Source organism: Chroicocephalus ridibundus, chromosome 5, assembly GCF_963924245.1.
Source record: "Chroicocephalus ridibundus chromosome 5, bChrRid1.1, whole genome shotgun sequence".
NCBI lineage: Eukaryota > Metazoa > Chordata > Aves > Charadriiformes > Laridae > Chroicocephalus > Chroicocephalus ridibundus.
This window is the reverse complement of record NC_086288.1, coordinates 51588156-51613591: the sequence shown is the minus strand read 5'-3', so window position 1 is coordinate 51613591 and position 25436 is coordinate 51588156. Positions and strand designations below refer to the sequence as shown.

The window sequence follows — 25436 nt, the reverse complement described above, 5'->3', positions numbered from 1 at the left end:
GCGTACATAAACCTACATGCGCTCCTTTTTATTTACTCGTTTGGACGACAGCCCTTTTTTAGCATGGAAGGCAGAGGGCGGTTGGAGGGCTGCCCTGTTACATGAAACTTGCATAACAAATTCTATTTCTTATATAAACTGTAACTTTAAGCTAAATTGAATACAGACGGAATTTCTGAAGGATGCATTTGCTTCTCTCCTCCTGGCTGTCTGGCAAAGTGGGGTTTTCTGGTGGAATGTATGTTCTCAAAAAAAGTATTAAGTAATACCAAATAACACCCCCCAGCGCCGAGTATTACCAGTGTATTCCAGGCAAGGCTTTCTGACTTTCTTGATAATTTATCCTATTCTTTGTTGTCTGTTGTGCTCACTTTAGTATCCCAAAGCTGATGATTTGTTTGCTGTGAAACAGCAAAACAGCAAACTCCTTTTTCTTGTAACTTTTAAGTTGTGCCTGTTTTCACAAGAGTATTTACACTGATCGTAGCTTAATTTTAATTTTTTCTAATTGGTAAAAAAACTGCATTATTATGTTGAGATATTTTTGTGCTAAAGGATTTCTTGTTCCATTTTCAGAGGAAACTTTGAAGGTTTAGAAGACAACATTCTGCTTGCTGCTGAAGTAAAAAAAAATCTTTACAAGCAAGATCTTGAAGTGCAGTGTAACATCACTGTGGTTTTGTTTTTAGAACAAGCTGAAAGCTCCTCTCATTTTGGAAGAGTTAAAATGATTGTGGGTGGTTTTTTTTTATTTAATGTTAGGAAAGCTATATAAGTAAATCACTTTTGCAGGCCAATGAATTAATCATTAGTTACATCTGTTGCTTTTAAATTAATGGCAGTATTCTATTTTAATAGTAAATTTGGGTGAATTAAGGAAAAAACATAAGTGTTTGCAAAGATCAGGGATTTAATTGATGTAAAAAAGATGTGTCCTGATTTGATGAACAAAATATATTAAGACATCCCTGAAATAAAAATTGGTTTGTAGTCTTTGAATAGCTCCTCTAATCCAGAATAGCATTTAGTTTTTTGGTGGGATCTGACACTTCCTTTTCCCCGTGCAGACTCTTTTTATTAAAATACTGAGTATTTATTTAAAATGACAAAAAAAAATACAACCGGAATATTACCCCAGATTTTTTCATGTGTTTGGATCTTCTCTGTTTAAAACAAAATATTTTAATCATGAGCTGTGGAAATGATTTTGTGGAAACTCTTAAGAAAATTGGATATCCAAAAGCTGATGAGCTCAATGGAGAAGATTTTGACTGGCTGTTTGAGTCTTTGGAAGACAAATCATTTCTGGAGTGGTTTTGTGGAAATGTAAATGAGCAGCATGTGGTATCTGAAAAAGAACTGCAAGATTTTGATAGTCTTCTCAAGTCTGGTAAACCTGTTTTGGAAGGAAATGCACTGGATGAAGTCCTTAAAACCTTGAAGCCCGTGGATTCAAAGAACAGTAGCCAAGAGGAGGAGGAAAAAGAAGAGGAACTGAAGAAGTTAGAGGATGAACTTCAAACCCTTCAGAAGTTAAAAAAACTTCAAGTTCATCGGCATAATAAACTTCAAATGATGATTTCTGCAAACAGCCATATGTTACAAACATTAAAAAACAAGGACGAAGAAGCACATAAAGATTTGAAAGAAGGACTGCAAGTGTTTACTGCAGCAAATAATAAGCTTAATAATGAACTGCTGTCTCTTATGGATGCAGCTAAGAAACTGGCCTCTTTCTTCACTGCTTCAGAATCAGAACAAGGATCAGGTCCACATCCAGTGTTTTTTTCCCAACTTTCTTTGGACGAATATTTGTCTCAAGAAGAACAAAACACTGCAGCACTTACCTCATACATAAAAAACCACTTTTATCAAGGTATGTCTGAATTGGTTGAAAATTCACATGAAGGTAGCTTTCAGCTTGCAGATATAAGCAAACAAGTCGCTTGTGATGAGGCTGATGAAGTTTGTGAAGAGAGCCATGAGATCGCCAGGCTCCAGACAGCGTATATTTGTGCTCAACATCAGCTAATTCAGATGCAAGCTAAAGAGGAGAGCATGAATTCAGCTATAAAATGTGCGGAGAGCATGCTGCAGTCCTTAAACAACAAGGTAGGCCACAAAAGGTGATAGAAGGTAGTGGAGTTTTAAACAGGCAGGTGTGTTCAACTGGATCTAGTAAAAGGAATTGCTGATTTACTGTTACTTCAACTATTTTTACATTGTGAAATTGCACTTTTATGAAGTTTTGGTTTTGCTCACAAAACTCTTGTGAAATAGCTCCAGTTACTATAGGTAGAAATTCTTTGGTATGGCAGAGTACCTTTAATTCTACTTTCCAGAATTACTACCTTTAAAAACCCTAGAATTTAGTAGTACCTTTCCAGTTTAGTTTAGTTTAGAAATTTTAAATTATAACTGGCTCTTGGTTGTTTGTACAACAAACAAAAGCTTAAATTTGTTTGAAATTTTGTGGTATTGAGGATGTGTATATGATAAATGTATTCCTGTTTTATATTCCATAGCATAAACTTCAGAAGTTTTAGTTCACTGACTCTTTCGAAACTCAGGTATTTGTAATATGGTGGCATTATGGTGACGTGTGTTAAATACCAAATAAATGGATTGTATAGTTGAAGCCCCAGAATTCTGTTAACAAGTGAGTGACTGGCAGATATGACTACTGGAATTTAAGAATGTGAAGAAATCGTAACAGAAGGAAAAATACTAGCCTATGCCAGTCATGGACTAACTTGAGGCATTGTGTCAGTTAGTTTGTTTTCATTTACGGATGACTAGCATATAGAGCTTGATTGATTAGAGCAATTTGGAAAAGATTAATTCTGATAGCAGTATTGACAGTCATCTGACTGGATATAAAAAATCATGTTTGCATGTGAAATTTCAGTTAGACATGCTTGAAATCTGGGTGCTAAGTAAAATTACAGCTCTTCTGGTTTTTCTCCACAATAAACTGTTTTCTGGCCCTGCAATGGAATGAAATTACTATTTATTGAAATACATTTATTTCATATCTGCTTTTTAAATCTGTATTTGTCTTATGTTATAAAGTTCTGTAGAACTGCTTGTGGAGTTTTCATTTAATTTTGTAGGTGCAAGAGATGCAGTGATTTCTTTAATGTAACATAAGTACATGAGTCTTTTGTGAACTGAAGAAATGTGTTAGGGAAATGGCTTGGAGGGAACCATGAAGAAATTGACAAATATTTTGCTTTATGCAGGATATTGGTAAACAAGAAAACCTCGATGCCAAAATATCTAGTTTAAATGATAAAATTTCAACAATTAAACAAGAAATAACTCAGATAAACAATGAAGAGCTGCTTCCCCTTCTGAAAGAGAAAGCACGACTTTTGAGCGCGCCAGTGGTGAAAGGATACTTGGAGTGTCAGATTGCTCAGCAGGACTATTATACTTCAAGACAAGATGAAATATGCAGGCATTTGATAAGGCAGAAAACATCATTTGAACTTATTGAGCTAGCCTGTGAGATGGAGTTAAAGAAGCATAAGGAGATTTGCTGTCAACTTGAGAATTTGGTAGAATCCCTGAAACAGAGCAGTAATGAGTTGCAACAGAGACTACAGGTGATAACTGAGCAAACTCAACATGCAAAGCCAAGGAACACTATTAGTTCAAATGATGGTTTCTCTTGCAGGTAAGCATTATAGTCACTATTGAACTTTGACTCAATTTGAAATAACATTGGGGAGATAAAGTCTTAGGCAAGCTAAGCTTTTTCTATTGGTCAGTTCTTAGTTACTTGCTATAACTAGTTAGTATTTTGAATTCTCCAGAACTGAAGCCTTCAAGATATGAGGTTTGCCTCTTGCTTATCCTCTGAAATTCTTTTCAGGTCTGCCTGAGGAAAAACTGTTCAATTATCAGTCTTGTTAGTGTTGCTGAAGCATTCACAAGCAATATATAGAATATAATGGAAGTTTGAAGCCAAACCTGTCTTATGTGGTGCCCTGATCTAGGACCTCTTGAAAGCCGTTCTAGAAGTATAGATGTAGAGAGCTGTTAGTAACAGTGATTTCCCGGATCATATACCTGGCCTCATCAGCTTAGCCTGCGAAAACCCCCATGTGGTAGAGGAACGACTCCTTCAATATATGAAAAGCGTTTAGCTTATTTGTACTGCTTGATTTGCTGTCTGGCTTCCGTGTCCTGTCACCCATGTAGGAGTGTGGTTTTTTCACTGTCTAAGTAATTAAGTCTCCTTGTAGCTCAGGTGATGCAGTAGGAATGTGTGCTGTGCTGCTGTCACTTCAAGACTAAACCTTTTGATGAGGTGTATTGTATAACAATAGGTGTGTTAATGTCAGACTTTTCCTCCTTCTTTGGAGGTGGTGGTTCAAGTGTTTTTTAATAATTGTTAAGTGATAGTTAAGTATGGTCTTGTATAGTGAATAACTGCAAGAAATAGGCAGCATTAATTTTGCTCCCATTGTGCGTTTGCATTGGCAACTTTTTAACATTTTTGTTCAGGTTTATTATTAAGTCTAATCACTGAATCAGAATGTTGTCTGGCTACTTTTTCACTTTTTTTTTATTGAAGGCATGTGTATTCATGATTGTGAAGGGAAGTTGGAAAAGTTAAAAACCCTAAAAGGTTTGTAAGCAAAAGACACTTGAAAGAAACTCTTACTTTTGAAATACAGCTCTTGCTCTTATTAAAGCCGATTTGATTCTCTATCTGAAGATTTTAATATGTGGAGGTGGTAGCAGCAACCAAGCAAAGTTATCTGTGATCGTATTAGACTCTTCCTGATGCAGTGTAAGGGTACAGTTTGGTAAAGCAGGTATTGCTGTCTTTTGCATGGCTCATAACTGATTGGAGAATTTCTTAGCAGTCTCTTAATATATAGAAAATGGGAAATACTCCAGGGAGCTTGAAAATATTATACAGATTTCTCTTATTTCTCATTGGCCATTGAAGTCTGCTGTTTTTCAGCACTTAAAAAAAAAAAAAAAAAAAGGATCTTACATTGCTGTCCTTGAAGTGTTGGGAAATAGTTGGGAAAAGCACATTGTCAACTTATATTTGCATTCATTGTGTACTTATTAACTGTTATTTTGAAATTTCATTGCTGTTAATTTAATATTGAAATATTTTGGAGTCCTATTAATCACGTACTGGCTATATATAGACAGTATCATTAAATCTGGGGGAGATACAGCAGTGTAGTGAGAGTACTATACTAGTCCTCTGACTTCTCAACACGAACATGTTCTCTTGACTAATGACATGAGTGCTTAGGAAGCTTAAAAATGCTTGTGTGCCTAACTCCATTTGTTACAGGCTATATCAGCTTCTGGAAGGAGAAAAACCCCAGCAGTTGTTTAAAACGTACGACAGACTGGAGCAGATGGCTCAGAAGTTAAAGCAGGACTGTGCTGCAGCACAAGATCAGCTAGCAGCATCTTCTCAAGAACAGGCTCGCCTTGTATCAAAGCTAAAACGTGATGTAGATACCCTTCATGATGCTTTGTATCGTGGAGGAAATCAGATACAACTCAGTAGTCCGGTAAGCCCTTATCTGGTTCTTAAAATTAGTACATTAATGTGTGTCATGTTCTTTTACTGAGAAAAATGTAGTATGAAGGCTGTAGACACACAAACTGGCTCCTACATGTCAGCAACAAATTTATTAGCATAATGATGATGGGCTCATTATTTACATTGTTCTTAGCAACTGTTGGATTTTGTAAATGTTGGCAGGTAATAATTTTTTGTTTCTGAGAAAATTATTGCATCTAACTTAATTTCTTTCAAAGGCATATACAGTCATGTATTACTAGTAAGTTTATGGTGTGGGAAATATGTCATCTAGATATGGTGTCACTGGAAAATTTGTTTAAACTTCTCTTTGTGTCAGACAGGCTCTTTCCTCCACTGTAACACCTGAATAGTATGGCTTGGCCCCTTAAAAAGCCTGGCCATGGGTGACTCATTTGGGCAAAAAAAGACTATCAGAATTTTGAAGTACAATTGTAGTAGGACAGTCCTGCTACAGAGCTCCCAGGTGTTGGGTTTAGAGCCTCTTTTAAATGGCAGTAGGGGTTTTTAAATAATTGTATATACCTCAGAAGTGGAATGAGGGAAGTCTTCTGTTACATAATACTTCCTCTGTTAAATACATTAAAAAATATATTTAACACTTCCATCTGTCAATTGAATTTGCAACATATTGAACAGTTTTTTATAAAAATTGAAACTTTGTAATTGGAACAATACGTATTTAGGGATTGCATGTTATTAAATCAATCAAATACCTTTCTATTGATTCAAGTTACCTCTTAAACATCGTGACATCTCTTTCTATCGCTACTGTTTATCATGAAAAGTAATTCCTTTAAGAAGGAAATAATGTGCAAGTAGATGCCTAGCCTGCTTACACTGAACTATCATAACTATGACAGTTGGGAAAATTGTAGCTGGTAATTAATGATTTAATTTTAAAATTAAATTGGTTTTTTGTTGCGGGTTGTTTTTTTGTTCCCTTTTAAGATTTGGCCATCTATGAAGACTGCAAATGTTGTTCAGCTGTCCAGTTTAGAGCCAGATTCTTATGGTCTTAACTCATCTGGTTTAGTAAACAAGTAAATGAAATTATATTTTCATAAACTGATGTGAGTGTTGTTACAGGCAGCTCAAAAGTTACATAAATTGAATGGAGTCCCTTATCGCCTGTGTTTCTATTTTTTGTGATGACTTTTCACTTACAAACCAAAGTGGCTTCCAAAAGCAAAAAACTTTTTTCTATTTCTAGTTCAATTATAGTAGTAACAATATAAAAGTGATATTTTTTTTGTCTTGTATCTTTTGTTAGGAACTTCGTGAGCAGTTTCATCAACTGGAAGCTGATTTAAATCAACTAAATCAACTCCTTATGGATCTGATTGCTGATGTTAAGTCAAAGAGAGACTTTCTAGAGTCCAATAAGCTGCATCAGATGGAAAGAAACTTGTACGTATATTTTTTCAAAGACGAAGACCGCTTGAAAGAGATGGTGGAGAAGCTTGAGCAGGAGTCTGAGGCTAAGGCTAAAGCCAGAGTCCTGGAAAATTAGAATTTCACCACCAGTGGAGTTCTTAATGTTTAAACTTCAATGTATTCTTAAGAAAGAAAAGCATGTTAATGTAAACTGTCTGCAAGTTTATGGAATGATAAGTATTAGCTTATCAAGGCTAACGTTTATCTGTCATTGCAATCTATGTTTAGCTGCCACGATTACCAAGTTTGGATTGTATACTGCTTTATGGCTTTTTGCATCTGCCCAATGAGTTCAAATCTCAGTTTTGTCAAACTTCTTTGATATGAAGTAATACATTAGTTATTTGAATGAATTACATTCAGGATGCTCTTCTAGTAAGCCTGTATGTTGATTTCCACTGTGCACAACATAGCACAAGAAGGAATGTTTTATACCCTTGAGATCGGTTTTCTTGTATGCTAAGAAGCTTTCATATGTCAACTGAAAAATAAATGCGGAGAAGGCATTCCAGATTTTGGAACATGAATGTAATGTGCTCCTTCTGAAGAGGAAGGTTCTCCAAGCCAGATATTCCGTGATCGTTTCCCTTACAGTTCTCCTAAGAAGATTTAGTTTTGTTAGAAATGTGTTGGAATATGTACCAGAATCTGTTTCAAGTACCAAGACCATCTGTTTTAAGACCATTCCGATATTTCTTAATTTAACTTATGGCCTGTCTTCTCCATTGAAACCAATCCATGCTCATCCTGAGCTCTTCAAAGAAAAATAATTCTATGTTTACCTTTTGGACTTCTGAGTTTGCTCCATAATTTATAATGATAGGCATTTCAGTTCAGAGTCCTGATGCTTTTCATATTTCTGCTTTCATGTACATTGATAGACCATATATCGAATTTTTGTGTAGCTTCCTAATATACCAGTGGAACTAAGTAGACCTTAATAGTATGATAACTTCCAGTCTTTTGTATTTTGATGGGATCAGCTGTGCTTGCTTTCAAGTGTTTTGCATATTGATGAAGGTTAGCAAATTGGCTTTAACTTCAGTAACAGTAGTGTTAAAACTATTTTGATGTCTTTTAACTTTTATGTGAATATAACTTATTTCTATATGTTTAAAAAAATTTTAACTTACTGGTTTGTTGTCTTGATACCTGGATTTCATGCTGCTTAACTCTATACATTGTGTTTATTATTAAATGCCAGACACTATAAATTCAGTTCAGTGTTGTCAATATTTATGGTGGATCTGTGTGTTGGTTTTGGATATGTTCTCATGCATAGTGTCTTGTTTATATTTAGTCTGCTAGGTTCTCATTTTGATATGCCCCTGAGGCTTTAAGACTGCTGCTTCCCACCCTGAGAAGTCAGGGAGCATTTTTACCTTGTGTAGGGAAGAAGCATTGCTCTTAATTATAAAAGTTAGGAGGAGTTGTTCATGGGGAAAGATTATACTTCTGACTCCTGGAATGTCATGGAAAAGGAAGCCATTCTGTGCCTCTCTGTCTTTTACATGCTTACTATAAAATTTGAGCTAGATAGATATAACCAATACTAATGCAGCCTTATGGATGTTCCTCTTTGAATCTGGATACAAATGTTTGTACTTGTAAGTATTCAAACTTGCAATCTGCCTATGGTCTTGAGCTAAGAAAAATATTTCCTTGTAAGCAGAGGAAATACTGTTTACTTGATGGTTAAACTTGACTTGAAGGTCTACTCATGCACTGGATTTAGTGGGAAAAGACTAGAGTAACAGGACTGCAGTTACTAACTTGTACAGGAATAACTTACTTAACAGCAGTTTTTGGTAAAGCAATTGACTTATGCAGCTTGAATGCTTTAAATGTTTTGAAAATGTTGGGTATTTATCTTGTGTTTGTGGTAAGTTTTATGCATTGTTCTGGTTTAACTGTATAAAGTCAACAAAGTCATGAGTATGGACACTGTTGTTTCTAAATGTCCTATATTTGTTGTATCTAGAGGGTCTCCGAGTATCTTCTACGTGTTATAGAATATGACTAGAGGTCAATTGGAAAAGCAACTGCTTTTCAAAAGGATAAAATCTAGAACAGCAGTAGCTACAGTCAGAGCTTGTAGAGACTGTAGATGTTGCTGACCTGTTTCTTAAATTGACAAACTATAGTGAGTATTTTAATGTTATTAACATGTAATAGTAATTGAGTATATCAATTATACAAATCTTAAGGAATAGAGGTCTTTTATGGTAAATATTTTCTGAAGCAACACATCACTAATGTTTGTATATCGTGATAGTAATACGTGTTTCTTTCATCTTGTGTTGGCTCTATTGTAACAGTTACTTGAAAGGCTTTTTCCTTGATAAAATGGGAGCACCAATACCAGTACATGTATAAATATGCTAGTTTAAAGATGTTGAGGAGGGGGGAAGTATTTCAGGCATAAATGATAATTCTTGTTTTATTTGTCAGATATTTTTATTAGAAGTTAGGTTTACTTAATAGGACTGCTTAATTTTTTTGTTAGTCTATTAAAACACTTTCAGAGAAGTTTCACTTAGTGGTTTTTGTAAATTATTACAATTTGCTAATTTTTTATTTACATTACTTAGACACTGATAGGCATGTCAGGGAAGAGATGTCATTTTCTATTGAGGAGAATGAATGGCTGAACTTGTTCACTATATTTTGTCTTTAATTTCAACAGAATGTAAGTGCATATTGTTCTGTGACCCTGATATAGTGCATAATTTGTGTGTTCTGTGTTTAGGTTTAATCTTAAAAATGGAACAGTACACATCATACATAGGATGTGAGACTTCTAAAGTGCCTTTATCTGATATCGCTCAGAGGATTATGACAGCTTTGCAGTCTGCTCCTGTAGAAGTTCAGACTAGCAGAAAGAATAACTGGAGTAAGTAAATCTTAGCCTATTTGTTTCTATTTTCAGTTGAAAAACTGAAACACAAACAAACAAAACGATATCAAACCTCTAGTCCCTATTTGAAAAGAAAAGTGAGACTTTAGGTTTCCAGGTTTAAAAATAAGAGTTAAGCTGTAACTGTGACACTTTTTTAATTAAATAACGCTATGTGAGTGCAAGGAACTAGGTTATTACCGGTACCCTCAATTTCATTATTTTCTTCCTGTTCCTGCTACGTGGTGTGGAAGTAGATGAGAATTTCAAACTGTTACCTAATAGTCCAGAATCAAGTTAAAGATCACTAGAGGTACTAGGAACTTGCCAGGAGGTCTGTGAACTCTCCAGAGTCGTGTCTGTCCTTTAAACACATGTTCATTAGCAACTCACTCCTTGTGAAATTCTAGGGGGAAGAGTGAACAAAAGTGACAGTGGTAGAGCAAACTAGGTAATGTTAAAAGTGCCTCAGCAGATCTTTGACTCTGTTGAGCAAATCTTACTCAGAATGTTGTGAATGCTAGAGAGGTTTTGCAAGATGGAATTTTTATTCTCAATTCTGTGTATTTCATAGTCTGCTATTCTTGTAGCTGTGGAAAGAAGTAAATAGAAAGTTAAAAGTTTTGCTCAATTTCAGTTGTCTGTTTTCTTCTGAGGACTATGTCCTGGAATATTATGTGGTCAATGGGGTTTAAATGTAGCAATGAACACCTTTAGTACAAGAACAAATGCAGCCTCATTTTTACGTAAATAACAGTTCAGGCTCTTCTTTCAGTAGTAAAGTACTGGATCAGTGGAGCCTGGTGGTATAGTAGTGAAAAGGGCACTAGTTCATTTCTGTGTAAATCAGTGATGCACGTTTGAAGAAATATGGGATGTGTTCATTTTAAAATGGTACATTTGGACCAAACTCCAGATAACTTTAAAGAAAATCAGATCTCTCTTCTGTCTGAGTTTAATTGCCATTCTACTTCTCTTGATACCTTGTCATTTTACCTTCCTTAATTTTCCTGTGTAATGTTTTTTTGTCTTAGATGGGAACTCTGTGATATATGTATCTTGTTATGTTGTCCGCTGTTGATCTGTTCACTTTCTGTCAAGTTGCAAAATTTACACATTCTCTTTTCTAAAAAACACCATGAAGGTGTCAGGTATCTTTAGCCAAATGAGCTTGCTGTCATCTTTGTAGTGCTGCTAAATCCTTATTCACTGGGGAGGGAAAGAACAGTGTAAGCATTTCGTGGTGGCAGGTCACATGACTAGCTTTTCTTGCTCTCATTTTTCCTCTGTAGTAATTACAATTGTTTCACTGTCCAGGCTTAAGAACAAATTTATTTGAATTGCTTTTAGGAAATTGCCTTTATATAAGCTTTAGCTGATCAGCTTGGATCTGGAGAGAAGAACAAGTTTGCCTCCCTTAAAAAAACCCAAACCTGTCCTGTTAGTTGCTTTGTTTCAAACTGTATTTTATTGATAGACCTTTAAAGATTGAATTCTAGTTACTGGAAAAACTGTTAGTCTTTAGAAAGTAAATGTTAGGTTCAAATAGGACAAATATCTGCGATTAACTCATGGGTGAAATTCTGTGGGTATCTCGGTAGTAGAGCTTGTAATGGTTCCATCTGGCCTTAAGAAAGAGTTTGAAGGCAAGGACGGGTTTCTACTGCCATCTGGTGATACTTTTATGTAAACCGGGTTCCACAGATCTTTAGACACCTGTTGTACTGTGTGCTGAAGGAGGGAAATGTAATCCTCATAATCTTCGGAGAGTGAATTTTTCAGTAAAAAGTATCTAGCTGTGAAGCAATTGAATGTAAACTCAGTTGCTATCATTCCTAAATCATAATCTTATTGTTGTAGGAAGTGTCAAGAGAACCAAAGCTAAAATAATTGAAGCTACAAGTACAGTTATGTCATATTTGCTATTCTAACAGTTGAGGTTAGAACTCTGAGCTGGAAATAAATTACTGATTATACACATATGTGAACCTGAACCTGAATGTAATACTATAAAGTAATAAGCTAGTTTCTTCTGGAGACTGAGCTAGTTAGTCTGAGTCCTGGTTTGCCTAGACAAAATTTTTTAAAACACTTTCAGTAAATCGAAATAAATCACCTTTTTTGTTATTAGTCACCAATACATTAGAATGAGAAAATGTCTTGCTGCTGGTAATGCAAATTTTAGCTGAAGACGGCAGTGCAGTCTTGTACTTGTTATGGACAAGGAGTTAGAAGAGGACAAAATAACATGTTTTGCTCATGAGGTGTCTTTTGTCTAGGCAGTAAAAGAATATAGAGATAAAGGAATCTGAACTAATTGCAAAGTCTGGAGAGACCCACACTGCAGTGGAGTTCTCTTCCCCCCCTGCCCCCTGAGTATGAAAGAATTTATAATATGATAATTTGTAGTTGCTGCTAGCCTGTTGCCCTTTGTTCTTTTATTCCAGTCTTCAGTTGCTTCTCCTCCTCTTGAGGTTGCTGGGCAGTGTTAAGGGCAGAAAAGAGGAGGCATGGCCTAACTGTTTCATTTAGCGTGGTGCAGAGTCCTGAGGTGCCTTTACAAAGCCTTCCTTAAACTACAGCATCTGTCTGTAGGCTAAATATCACTGGCAGTTCAGTGGTGGGCCCACACTAATACCTGTGCTGTGGCACAGCGCTATCTTAGACCCAGCACTGATAGCCTTCCTGCTTCTTGTGGTGCTAGCCATTACCTTAGCTTTCTGTCAATTTGATGTGTTTGAATTCTCCTTGCATTCTCTTCTTATCTGATCTTACAATACCTGTTCTATTGTGAGGATGAACGATGTGAAAAAATTATCCTCTGCAGATGAAACACGGTCAGTTCTCTGTAGGGCATGATATGCTAAAGATGTATATGCAAATAGTGTTTTACTGAAGAAAATTATTGTGGAATAATACTGCCTAATTTCAAGAAAACAGTTTGGGTTTTGTTTGGGTTTTTTTTGTTTTCTTCTTGACTATGCCCTCAGCTTTACTTTGACCAAGATGGGATGTGTTTTCTTGAAAGAAAGAAATATACATGTTTATGGTATTACAGTAATACCTTTCCTGAATACTGTGGAAAATGTTGGTCTGCTTTATAGCAAATTTGAATTAATTTTTTCTTAATGGGGACAGAGCATGCTTTTGCATATGCATGTTTAGGAACCTGCAGGGCCCTTTTAAGTGTGAATTATATTAATTTGAGGAAAATGGTTGTCATGGAAAATTTTATTGCAATTATTTTAGGCTTGGTAAAAGTGTCAGTAAAGTAACTCTGTATGTAATGTAGGTTATATGCACTGCTCTCAGATTCATTTGTATTGTAAAATGTTTCTCTTTTTTTTTTTTTAAGGTATAGAGACAACAAAGGACAATAAACTAGGTTGTAAGGATGCACAAGCGAAAAATGAAAAGGCAAGCATACTGTAAGATTAAAGACCACTAAAAGCAGGGATGGCAGGGAGGAAGATAGGTCTGGGAATATAAAAATGAAAAATCACGGATTTAAGAGATCACTGCAGTTCTTCATAGTGGCTGTGCTGCTTTCCAGAGATGTTAGCAGCACTGTTCAGTCTTTTCCAGAGTTGCTAATGGCACATCATTTTTTTTCCTGTTCTGTGGGTGTTGCTTGTATAATTAATCTCCTAATTTGTGGGTTTGCAGCACTGTAAGTCAGTCTAAACCTCGCCACCTGTTCCTTCTTTTCTGCTTTTCATTGTTTTACATTTTTGGTCCTTCCATAGGCTGGTACTTGTCATTACATAACCGTGAGCTGATTCATGTGAAAAATTACTTTGTTGGCTTCACCATCTCTCTGAATTTGGTTTAATGTGCCAGTACAAGAAATGGGAATGAATAACTGTGGCAGCACCAACTCAGCTGTGATTTTTAAAATCCATTGAGTTGATCGAAGAGTTGCAGATACTGCCGGTGTACTCTTGTCCCAGCTGCAAATTTCACAGCCTTCCTTACTCTGACTCTGGTGCATGTTGCCCTCTTCAGCAAGTTCGTTCAGGTTGCTGAAGATGCAGAAAACTGTTTGGTTTCTTTTTTGGGGTGTGATAGTTTCCTGCAAGCTAAATCGGCTCATAGGTAGATATGCAGCTGTGGGTGTGCATGGGTAGTAGTGGAACAGCTTTTTGTGATGATGAGGTGCAAATTTTGACTCGCTGCATCTGGTGAAATTTTCCTACATCTGCATAAATTATCCTGCATCCTGGGAGTTGTTTTCTCTACTTCCATCCGTGTCATTATTCCTAGTAGAAGATGACTTCTTCCTGGAAGCTGCTGTTTATCTCTGTGGTTAATTGTAGTTCCAGCTGTATTATTCTGAGTTGATAATTAAATTACTCCATTCTTATTTTTGAACCTTTAAAAGAGAATTGCTTATTCCTGATTCTATAATTACTTGAGTGTCCTTATTCAAATTCTACTGTGTTAAACAGTAAAGCTATTTGCAATTTGACTGGAGAATATACTTGAGTGGATTAGTTGTCTTTCTATGTCTCTTAAACATTTTGTTCTTCTGTGATATTATTTTTCCACTTATGGTAACTTTTTATAGTGTTCACTTTTTGGTTAGCATTGCGCAAGTCCAATTAATTTGTCTTCTTTTAGAACAAACGCTTTTCATTTTGGTAGAAGCAAAAGCTTAATTAGCTCCCTTTTTCTATTTACTTAGAACCTGTTAATTGTACTTTTGCTGTGGAGTTGATCCTGTGAAGTATGATCTCAAGCAGTCTAAGCCTTTTTCATCCTTTGACTCCATAGTTCTGAGGTTTGGAAATACAGGAACCGGGTTGAGGAATATTGCAAAACCAGGAAAAAAAAAATTATTGGCTTTGTCATTTTGGCTTGCTCAGTCAACACAGATTGAATAGAGATGGATGATATCCTTTGATCAGGGAAACTTGTTGTCTTGGGGAATGGATGGGAGCCTGGCACAACAGTAACTTGTGGGGTTTTTTTGAGTGAGGCAGCCTTAGTTTTTGGAGTGGTAATGACAGTGGAGGTACTGAAGGAGACTAGCTGTGCTACAAGAGCAGAAAATACACTAATTATGAGAGTATTCAGTTGCTTTTCAATGGAGTGGGTGAATATTATGCTTATGCGTGATGCTGAGACTAAAAATTAGGAGACAACTGCTTTGTCAACAACTAGAGAACTTAAAAGAGAAATTGTTTTTTATTTGATTCTGTGGGAGATCGTGTTCAAAATCTTCCTGCTGAAAGATGCTCTGACAGGGACTATAATCTTTCCGAGGCATTAAAAGATAAATCACTTCAGGAATGCTTCATTTCAGAAAAGGAAATTACGTAAAAATGAAGGAGCTTTTAGAAGGAAAATATATGGAATTTCCCCTCCAAACCCAAAATATTCATAAGACCTTTTAATGATCAAGGTGTAAAAGGAGTATTGAGGGAAGATACAACTCTCTATATCTGAAAATAGTTAAATACAAATTTTCCCTGGGGAATCTTGGAAAGGATGCCAGTTGCCATTCCAGAGTCTTTGTTTCTGAAATCAAGACAGGATCTATCTCAGCTGAAGAGGTCGTAGAAGAAACAGCAAGATAGATAGTAAGAAAATACTAGGGCTGGTAGCATACCAAGGAAATTTCTGAAGGAAGTTAAGGATGAAGGAATAGAATCATAACATTACCATGCAACTTCTTGCTTAATGCTATTTAATAGCATGCTGCTGTAAGGGGATCCAGGGACTATCTGGAGTAGGAAAGCTGTGCTGGGCATGGATGTATAGATTCATATGTATTTTTGTTATGTCTTGCGATCTTGTAAGGTGTTTGAAGAAATTGGTGGAGAACCAGTTGACTTGGTGTACTTGAATTCCCAAAGCAGTCATTAAGGTCCCTTGCCAAAAGTTGTTTAATAAGCTAAGCTGGCATGAAAAAAGCTCTGAATATTGAAGCTAAAGATGGAAATGAACGGTCTGTCTTCAGACAAAGGTCTCTAATAACCTAGTTGCTATGGAAGACAGGCTACTGGAGTACATGCATATTACAGTTGATAATTTGCGACCTTTCGTGTTTGACTAAGAGTAGATTAAAAAAATAGTGGTGATTTTGGATGTAAGCGATATAAATCAACAAAATAATCTTTACTGATAAATACTTGAATTCTGTTTTATGTAATGTGATTCCCCTAAATGGACTCCTTGGGTTTTTTCATAGAATATTACTTCCTTCAAAGCTTATCTAAATTAACTCATGTCTGTTTATTTTTATTTCTCCTAATAAGTTGAATAATTGGTTCACTAAAGACAATTCCAATTTTTTCAGGAGATTCATGATTCCACAATTGCCTTATTAAAAACATCTGCCAGCCCTGAAAAAAGTGCTGCTGGTCAGATAGTCAGGACAGTACATACCGATGAAATGCTTTGCTGTCAAGATACCAAAATAGCTAGCTATTACCAGGATTTAGACTTGCCAACATGGGGATACAGAGAAAGAAATCTTTACATAGAAGCAAAAAACCTGAAGGATGGTGAAAAGAATACAGCTACTCCCCTTAAAAGAAAGCAAGATCTGCCTACATGTTGTTCAGAGAAAACAAGAAGATTACCTGTAAAGACCTACACTTCTTCACATGAAAGAAGATATGACTGTACTTCTGGACAAACAGAGTCTTCTGACAATTATCCTTGTGATATCAGGAGTTTGGGATGTGAGGAAAAAAGAGAATTGCTTGCATCTATAGAACAGGCAGTGGCTTTTGTAACTACTATGATATTTCAAGATGGTTCTTCACAGCTCAACTCAGAGCAGGTTAGTGAATGATGCGTTTAGTCAGTTTTGTAGAACCATTTGAACTGTGCACGTGACTGATAAACACAAAACTGTGTTCACTGGGAACCTAGAATCTGGACCAGTTTTCTGTATTATTGCTTACCAAAATATAAATGTAAAATAAGGTAAACCTTAATACTTCTGACTGCATTTTATTTTTAGTTACCAAGTAAAACTTTAAGAAAAAATGAGACTGCCTGGGCTAAACAGGCATTTTTGTACTTAAAGTGAGACTGAATTAGAGTATTTTTTCCTGCTTTTTAGCATGTCTGTCACTGGATTTTTGTTTTAAGGCATGCTCCTTGAAATTTGCATGCTCCTCTACTGTGTCAATGGTGTATGCAATAACTCTAGTGTACATAGTAGGTTTCATATTGTAAAATATTTGGGAAACTTTATTTATAAGATTGCATGCATAAAATCTGTCAGAGGAAACACTATTGTAATTATGCTTAACAGGCCTTAACCTCATCAGTAAAAGGAGTTGTTGTGTTAGTGAAGAGTCAGACTGATCACCCTTGCCCTCCCAGTTATTCTTCAACTGACTATGCTGCTAATGAAAATGATAAATTAATTTATTTAAAAATGGAATCGTCATCTCTTTGGGAACAAGAACAACAGGCTCACAAGAAATTTGCTTGGTGAGAGTATGTAGAAAAAAAATACTGTTTTGCTTTACATATGCTTTTAGCAACAGTAATGTTGGGTTACATGGCACAGGCTTAATCTTACATGTCAAACTCATTAAATTTCATATTAGCTGTATTCTGTGTCAAGCCTGGGCTAATATGAACCAGATAAAAAATAAAATATTCCTTTAGGTCCAGCATATCACTAACTGTAGCCCTGCAGAACTAGGTTGGGATTCTGGTAGGTGCTGTTTACGTTCACCTGGAAGTCCTTTATGAACAATTTACAGCTATATGGCACCCAAAAAATATGATTCATCCAGGTTTATCTTTCTTGTATCTTATCTTCCATTTCCTGAACTGCATTTCTTATCTAGTACATTTTCGATGGACATTATTATGATAAACATCCTTTTTGATCTCTGATAGTATTTTTATTTTTTTGAGCACAGTAGGCTTTTTTAATGGCTTTTGAGATACCGAATGAAGTTTTCGTAATATTCAGTAACATTGTTACATCAAAATTACAAGATAATTTTTAAAGTGAATGCTTTATGTATCTGTTTAATAGTTGGACTAAATTTTAAAAAAGTTGGATCATGTTTTAAACTTCCAGTTAGTATAAACAAAATCCATTTTTACTCCTTACTCTTAACTTTGAAGTAGTGTCTCTTAAAGGCAGAAATAAGAACTGAATATGATTCTTAGATATAATAGTTGCATGTTAAAACTTCATTAGAATATTTTATGACTTTCAGTACTAACTGCTTTATTGTAAAGTGCTAAATTTGTGTTATTAAATTACAAAGCATTAATTTTCAAGATGTTGAACTTGGTTGTTAGTTGCATCTCTGCCACTGTGACTTGGAACAAATCATTTATCTCTACTTCTCCAACTGTAATATTGGAGTTATATGACAACTAATTTAATAACTTGTTAGTTTGAATATAGGTTGTTCTGAATTGAGAATAATGTATCAATAAAGCATGTGCATATGAAAAGTAAAAATTCAATAATAAGCAAATTGAATAAGTGTATTATCATTTAGATGAAACCTATAGGTAATTATTTCTTGTAAGAATGGTACAGTTTAATAGTGGATCTACACCATATACGGTAATATCTTATGATCTACACAATTTCTAGTACGTCCAAAAGTTGGTACTGTTGTTTCATACCACCAAAGAGAAAGAAAATTGAAAGCGCTATAAAAAATACTATTTTTCTATATTGCCCAAAATAGAGCTTATGAAAAAAATTACACAAATAACTAGTAAAATCTATATATTAATATACATAATTGGTAAAATCTATGTAAAATAGCATGGGTGTGGGAACTATAGACATTTTGAAAAGGAATGGAAAAACGTCACAAAGATGTAGCATACTAGATTTAAGTAGCATATTGACACTAGGCAATTAATGGCAATTTAGGTTGTCTAGTAACTTTTAAATCATGATTTTTGCAATACTACATTAACTCCGAAGCCTCTGTGATCTTATTTGGGTATATTAAAGTATTACGGGGATGCCAGTTGCTGTTTTGGATTAAGATTGCGTTTAATTTTGAATGTCAAATAAGGATTTGTTTTCTTTATGAATGCATGGTAAAGCATATCTGCTAGGATGTTTAATTTGTTATAGAACGAAGCTTCAGGTATTACTGAATTGAGACTTTAATATTCAAATACAGTATTCTGTTCTTACAGGAATAAAGAAGTGTCTTATGTTAACTGTTTAGTATTAGGTGCTAATTAAATGTTTAAAGTAAATAGATTCACTGAATCTAGAAACAATATAGTGCATGTTAATGAACCTACTTCTGTGCAGGCAAGTGTTGTTTCAAATGCTACATTGCAAAATTCCGATTATTTGCTTCAACGCAAAAGATTTTGTGAGGACTGTACTTCAAGTTTATGGTAATGAAATTAGCTGGAAACAAGGTAACTATCTAATCTAATGTATGATCTAATCCTATAATCTCTATGCTTTTGATGTTTCTGTTAAAATCACTAGGTGTACAATTAACTAGATTGGTGGTTAAGTAATATATTGGAAAACAGTTTAGTACCATGGAAAAGAACACCCTTCTTGGGAGGAGGTTGTGACCAGAGGCTTGATGTGTCAAGATGATGTATTTCTTCTTAGAGTAGGAATCGTATCATTGAATAATTTAACAACAGCTTCCTGTGGAAACAAAAGCTCTCAACACAGTCCTGACTATAGCTTAAAAGGTCATACTGCTTCGTGTTTCGTGTTCCCTAGAAAAACTTTCTCTGCTGAAGAGGAAAGGCTAAAATAAATTATAGAGGTCCTCATAGCTGTCAGAATTAGGGATCACTTGAATGGGTCCTTGTTTTTTTGATAGGGTCAAATAAGGCTCTTGTATAGATGGATTTAAAAACAACTACAAAGAGAGGATATAAGATGTAAATATAATGGATTTTATTTTCTTGATTTTGTGTATTGGATTACGGATGACTGAATTACAAAAACAAGTGTGACTGTTCAGGAAGGACTCCCTCTATGTGAATCTCCACATTGTGTTCAGCATCTGGAAAGTTTCATCAGTAAATCACAGTAAACAGATGATGATTTAGAATCTGATGTGAAGATCTACACAAAAGACACTTAGCCCTGGCAATGGAAGGGGGAGGGTGGGAAAAGTCATGATGGTACTAATACTAGGGACAGTATCGTAATCTGTACACAACACAGGAAGTACTAGATCCTATCTGATGCATAGTATTTGAATCTGAAGTTTCTAGTATCCAAAAGTATTCTTGTCTACCTTTTTTTAAACTTTGGAAGCTGATGCTTCATCACTCATTATTTCTGCTATGGTAAAAAAAAAAAAAAAAAAACCAAACACAACCCCCCCACACACAACCCCCCTGCCTTTTTATGTAAAAAAAACCCACCACGATAACCTCATTGTAAATCAAGCAAATGCTGAAACTTCTCTGTATGTCATATTGACTGCAGTCGCTTTGAATGATTGCACTCATTCTTGAACTAGTGTATTAACCAGTGGAATACATCCAGATACATTAGCCCTGACTAGTAAAATATGGCATGCTTTGCCATTGGGATTCACTAATGTCTCAGAGTAGGAGGAGGACAGGACTTGAGTATCATTTCACAATCTTGAGGAAAATATGCTTTTATCAGCACAGACTCTTCTCTTCATGTCATAAGCTTGACCCTGGTTTTCCTTCACTCCTTTCAGCTTTGTTCTCAGTTCTATATATGCTGCTGCCTCACCTTGAAGGTATCATCCTCTTTCCAAGACTGACTTGATAGCTGTAATTCATTACTGCTACCCTCACCTTTGGTGAAAATTTTAGTTGGGAAGGAAGGGATGGATGGTTGAGATCTTTGATTCTTTATCCTTTTTCAGCTAGACACTGTCTCGTGCTCATTGTAAATAGAGATATGAGAAAAGGATCTTCGAAGTATCTCAGCGACTCTTTGGTAACAGGATTCTCTTCTTCTGTGTATCCTTGCTAAGATGTAGTTGTTGTTATTATTAAAATCCGTGCTCGTTTCATGCAGTCTTCACATGAGCTTTTGAATATCCAACATCTCACTAGGCAGAGTCTTCCTGCAGCCTCTGGGCATTTTCCAACAGCCATCAGCTGCTGAATGTTACAGTGTGTCAGTGAGGTTGTGTTGCTTAGTATGCGTCTTCAGAATGCATCATTTGAGTTCATGGCAAATCTGTTACAGTTGTCAAAGTTTCATTTGATACCTGTAGGGATTACTTCCTGCTGAAAGAACAGTGGAAATCCTGTGGACCTGTCCAAAGTTTGGTTTTGGGGTGGATGCAGTGTTTGACCTACTTTCTTAAGCTGCGCAATTCCAAGGCTAAGACTGTCCTTCCAGTCACAAAAAGTAGTACTATCAGGAAGTATAGTTCCTTCACATCTTTTTAGCTTCTGAGGTGAATGGCTGTTTGCATTCAGAGAAAAGGATAGTGAGATACATAAAATCCTGATATGAGACCATGCAGATGAAGTATCCTTCAGTTATCTGACCACTGCAGCAGAGCCCAAGCTGATTCAGGGGCAAGATGTCTCCTTCCCTAACATCTGCTGAGCAGCCATGTGAAGTTCTTTTCAGCAACAGTTATATCAGTGGAGGTACCATATGTGAATTCATACATACATTAAAGATCTCAGAAGTCTGATTGGTAGGAAGTAAATCTTCTGTCCCTCAACCCCCAGTAGCAATTTTGTGGATATCAGTCAAGCTAACAGCAACAATAAATTATCTCCCTGTATCAGAGAGAGACATAAAAAAACCCTTAATCTGAAATTTTTCAGTGATAAGAAAGAGAGTCTTTTACAGTCAATCTTAGCAACCAAATGTTTACTTACATTTTAAAATTTGGAAAAAAACCCAAACAAACAAAAAACAAACCCCTCTTCAAAAATATTCAATATTGAACTTAATCTTATGTAGTCATGATATTGACCATTGGTTACAGTTGCAAATTCAATGTTTAACATTTTCATAGTGTAAATGCTTGTTTATTTATGATGTGTGTCTACAGGAAAGATGGGCAAAACTTTAGAGGGATTTCATAGTATGGAAGGTAATTTAAATATTTATATTGCCAGAAATAACTTATTTTTGTAGTTGCTGATAGCGTCGTGTTAGATCCAAGGATTGCAGCGTGGCTGATAAACCCCAGCGACACAGTTCCCTCTTTTGAACATTTAATAGAGAAGTATTTTGAAAAGCCTTTTTCTATGAGAACAGTAAATACAGATACAGGCACTGTGAGAAATGCGTCAGTAAGTAGTTTGTTTTAAATTGTTTGTGGTTGGGTTAAAAGGGGAAGGAAATGAGGAAAGAATTGTTTTTGCTTAGAAAATATTACAAAAAAAATACAGATAATGCTTTTCTGATGGAAGAAAAATATTATATTAATACTACTTGTTGGAAATCTAATTTTAAAGAAAGGAGAGAAGGGAAGGGTTCACTGCATTCTACCAATATGGCATCCTATTCTTCAGGAACAGCTGTAAAATTCTGCTTCAAAACTGTAAAGTTCAGTAACAATTAATATATAATTGGATCTTTTTCTCTTTCCACCTTCCTAAAAACTGATTTCCAGCTTTCCTTTCCAAAATGTCTAACGCCTTGTTCTCTAATTCCTGTGAAATTGTAGCCTGTATTTAATTTAAAATTAACAATTTTCCTGAATTTCACAGCTGGTGAAAATACCATATTGTCAGCTGAGGAACAGTAGGAAGTCAAATGTGAACCTTCAAGCATGTGTATGAAAATTTTGTGAATTCTTATTCTCAATAAGAGAGAATGCTTAATCAACTTTTTGAGGAGTTATTTCTAGCACTATAGAAATGTCCTAATGTCTGTTAAAACTTGCTTACTGAATATTATAAAATTTCAGTGTTTTTATTTTGGGCTATGGTGATCTATTTTGGCCACATTAGCCTTCAGAGGTTGTTTGAATAGTAAAAATAGATGTGCAGCAACGTAATTGATAGGATTTTTCTATAAAACCTTTCACTTTTCAGAAGCCTTGTTTGTTCAGACATAGGTATAGTAACGTGATTATAGGGCTTCCAGGGTACAAATTCACTGATATCAAGTGGGCTTAGAGCACGGACAGAAGTCAGTTGTATCAGCACACACCCATCAGTATACACATTTTGGAGAAAACAGAGCCTGTTTACTTTAAAACGCTAGCTGTAAACTGCAGTTGTTCAGAAGTTACTTCATGCATTAAGGTATTAGTTTAGGGAATGGACAGGCAAACAAGCAGAAGCTATAAACTTGTTGGTTATTTCTACATGTGATGTCCCCTCCTGTGAGTCAGCATCCTTAATCTTGTCTCTTTCCTTAGCTTGACTCAGTCTTTTGTTCTTCATGTATCACATCTATTCTTACTTACCATTTCCCAGCTTTGTCACGCTGATTCCCAGCTCTGAGTTAAATATTTAAGTCTTATTTCCTTTCTGCCCTATTTCAGGTCTAGTTTGTTTCCTTGTCCCAACCATCTCCAGTGCTTTTATGCTAACTTGTTCACCCAAGTCCCAGTTAATGCTTCCCCCTAACATCCTGTGATTTTTTTTTTTTCCCACCCCCAACTCCCACAGCCTTCCTTTATGTAATTAATTTGTTCCCTGGACTCTCCCACTTTCTTTTTGGCTTCTCTGTTTGCTCAGTGAGTCCTAGTTCTTCCCATGAATCCTAGCTCTTTGCCAGATTTATCTCTTCTGACTTTGCTGGTAGGTTCCTAACAGTTGTCTGTACTCCCAGAGGGATCCAGACCAGGTGATATATCATGTCTCACGCACCACTGTTTCAGTTAAGCTCCCTCTGTGTTGTGCTACTCTTGTCCACTCATCATAGTACTTGGAATGACTGCTCTTTTATTCTGAAGTCTGCTACTCACCCACACACATTCTAGCACAGAATATGTACTACTTGCCCCTTGTCTGTATATTTGATGCTGTTCCAAAAGGCTCAGTAAAAGAGATCATAGTCCATATACCTTGAAACCTTTGCTGGAAGAGGTGCTAAACATCATGCTGCTCTTGTCATTGCTGCATTTGCTGGTGAGGAATTTTGGTGTCAATTGAAGCCTGTCATTGGACTTACTTGCACCCTCAGCAAGTTTGCTGATGACACTAAGCTAAGTGGTGCGGTCAACGTGCCAGAGGGATGGGATGTCATCCAGAGGGACCTGGATGAGCTAGAGAGGTGGGCCCAAGCAAACCTTATGAAGTTCAACAAGGCCAAGTGCAAGGTCCTGCACTTGGGTCGAGACAATCCTCATTATCAATACAGGCTGGGGGATGATGTGATAGAGAGCAGCCCTGCGGAAAAGGACTTGAGGGTACTCGTGGATGAAAAGCTGGACATGAGCCAACAATGTGCGCTTGCAGCCCAGAAGGCCAGTCGCATCCTCGCTGCATCAAAAGAACCGTGGCCAGCAGATCCAGAGAGGTGATTCTTCCCCTCTACTCTGCTTTCATGAGACCCCGCCTGGAGTACTGTGTCCAGCTCTGGAGCCCTCAGCACAAGAAGCACATGGACCTATTGGAGCGGGTCCAGAGGAGGGCCACGAAGATGATCCGAGGGCTGGAGCACCTCTTCTATGAAGACAGGCTGAGAGAGCTGGGGCTGTTCAGCCTGGAGAAGATAAGGCTCTGGGGAGACCTTGTAGCAGCCTTCCAGTCCCTGAAGGGGGCTTACAGGAAAGCTGGGGAGGGGCTGTTCACAAGGGCATGTAGTGATGGGACAAGGGGCAATGGTTTTAAACTAGAGCAGGGTAGTTTTAGATTAGACATTAGGATGAAGTTTTTTTGCAATGAGAGTGGTGAAACACTGGAACCAGGTGGTGGCCCCATCCCTGGAGACATTCAAGGCCAGGCTTGATGAGGCTCTGAGCAACCTGATCTAGTTGAAGATGTCCCTGCTTGCTGCAGGGGCGTTGGACTAGATGACCTTTAAAGGTCCCTTCCAACCCAACACATTCTATCATTCCACCTCCCGAATGGGATCAAGGAATTTGTCTGTTGCTGGTTGATGGTATTTCACAGACAGCTCGTTTGTTCCAGAACCAGTGCATATGAACAAGGTTTCTTGGAGAGAGGTTCATGGCTTTTCACTGGAGTGTGGGCGTGCTTAAATTAATCTGTCTGGGGTAGAGAGAAGTCCTTATTGATAGGACTAGACTGTTATAAAGGATGAGGACCAGTGGATCTACATATTTCAGCTTTGAAGAGAGCCCTCTGCATCCTACCTTCAAGGGCCCACTGTTTCTCAGTCTTGCGGCGTTCAAGTGTGCTGTAAACAGAGGGGAAGCCTATACAGTAAGCGTCCATGTTGTCTACTCACAAACAATGCTGAAGTTGTGTAGACTAATAGCTCTTGAACAGATGGGGAACTCACGTGGGTTGTCAGTGGAATTCATTACCCCGTTTTAATGCTTTCCTGCCACTGGGGCTTGCGGGGACATGGTTTCCACTAGCAGACAGCAGCTTGTGTAGAATCTGTTTAGTTTTATCTGTTGTTCATCTTGATTCATATGGTCATTTCAA

The 25436-nt window shown here is 36.5% G+C and overlaps 2 protein-coding genes across 2 annotated transcripts in view; both read left to right on the top strand.

Moving 5' to 3' along the window:
- Positions 1–627: 627 nt before the first annotated feature.
- Positions 628–25436, top strand: part of POLN (DNA polymerase nu) — a 110006-nt gene continuing 85197 nt past the window's right edge. Inside the window, exons 1-7 of the mRNA XM_063335909.1 lie at positions 628–733; positions 9771–9914; positions 13273–13334; positions 16219–16707; positions 17188–17369; positions 19189–19301; positions 22000–22157. Coding sequence (XP_063191979.1) covers positions 9785–9914; positions 13273–13334; positions 16219–16707; positions 17188–17369; positions 19189–19301; positions 22000–22157 — 1134 coding nt within the window. The 5' untranslated portion in view covers positions 628–733; positions 9771–9784. The remainder of the gene's footprint in view (positions 734–9770; positions 9915–13272; positions 13335–16218; positions 16708–17187; positions 17370–19188; positions 19302–21999; positions 22158–25436) is intronic.
- On the top strand, positions 731–7906 carry HAUS3 (HAUS augmin like complex subunit 3). The gene is made up of 4 exons (XM_063335910.1): positions 731–2112; positions 3243–3679; positions 5327–5552; positions 6858–7906. The coding sequence occupies exons 1-4, from the start codon at positions 1147–1149 to the stop codon at positions 7095–7097; spliced, it is 1869 nt and encodes a 622-aa protein (XP_063191980.1). The 5' UTR covers positions 731–1146; the 3' UTR covers positions 7098–7906.

What these genes read in the sequence shown, in the direction of transcription:
- HAUS3 (XM_063335910.1), top strand. Translation starts at nt 1,147, where the DNA reads ATGTGTTTGGATCTTCTCTGTTTAAAACAAAATATTTTAATCATGAGC. An exon ending in AATGATGGTTTCTCTTGCAG is followed by an intron (nt 3,680 to 5,326) that starts GTAAGCATTATA and finishes CATTTGTTACAG; the next exon opens with GCTATATCAGCTTCTGGAAG. An exon ending in AGATACAACTCAGTAGTCCG is followed by an intron (nt 5,553 to 6,857) that starts GTAAGCCCTTAT and finishes ATCTTTTGTTAG; the next exon opens with GAACTTCGTGAGCAGTTTCA.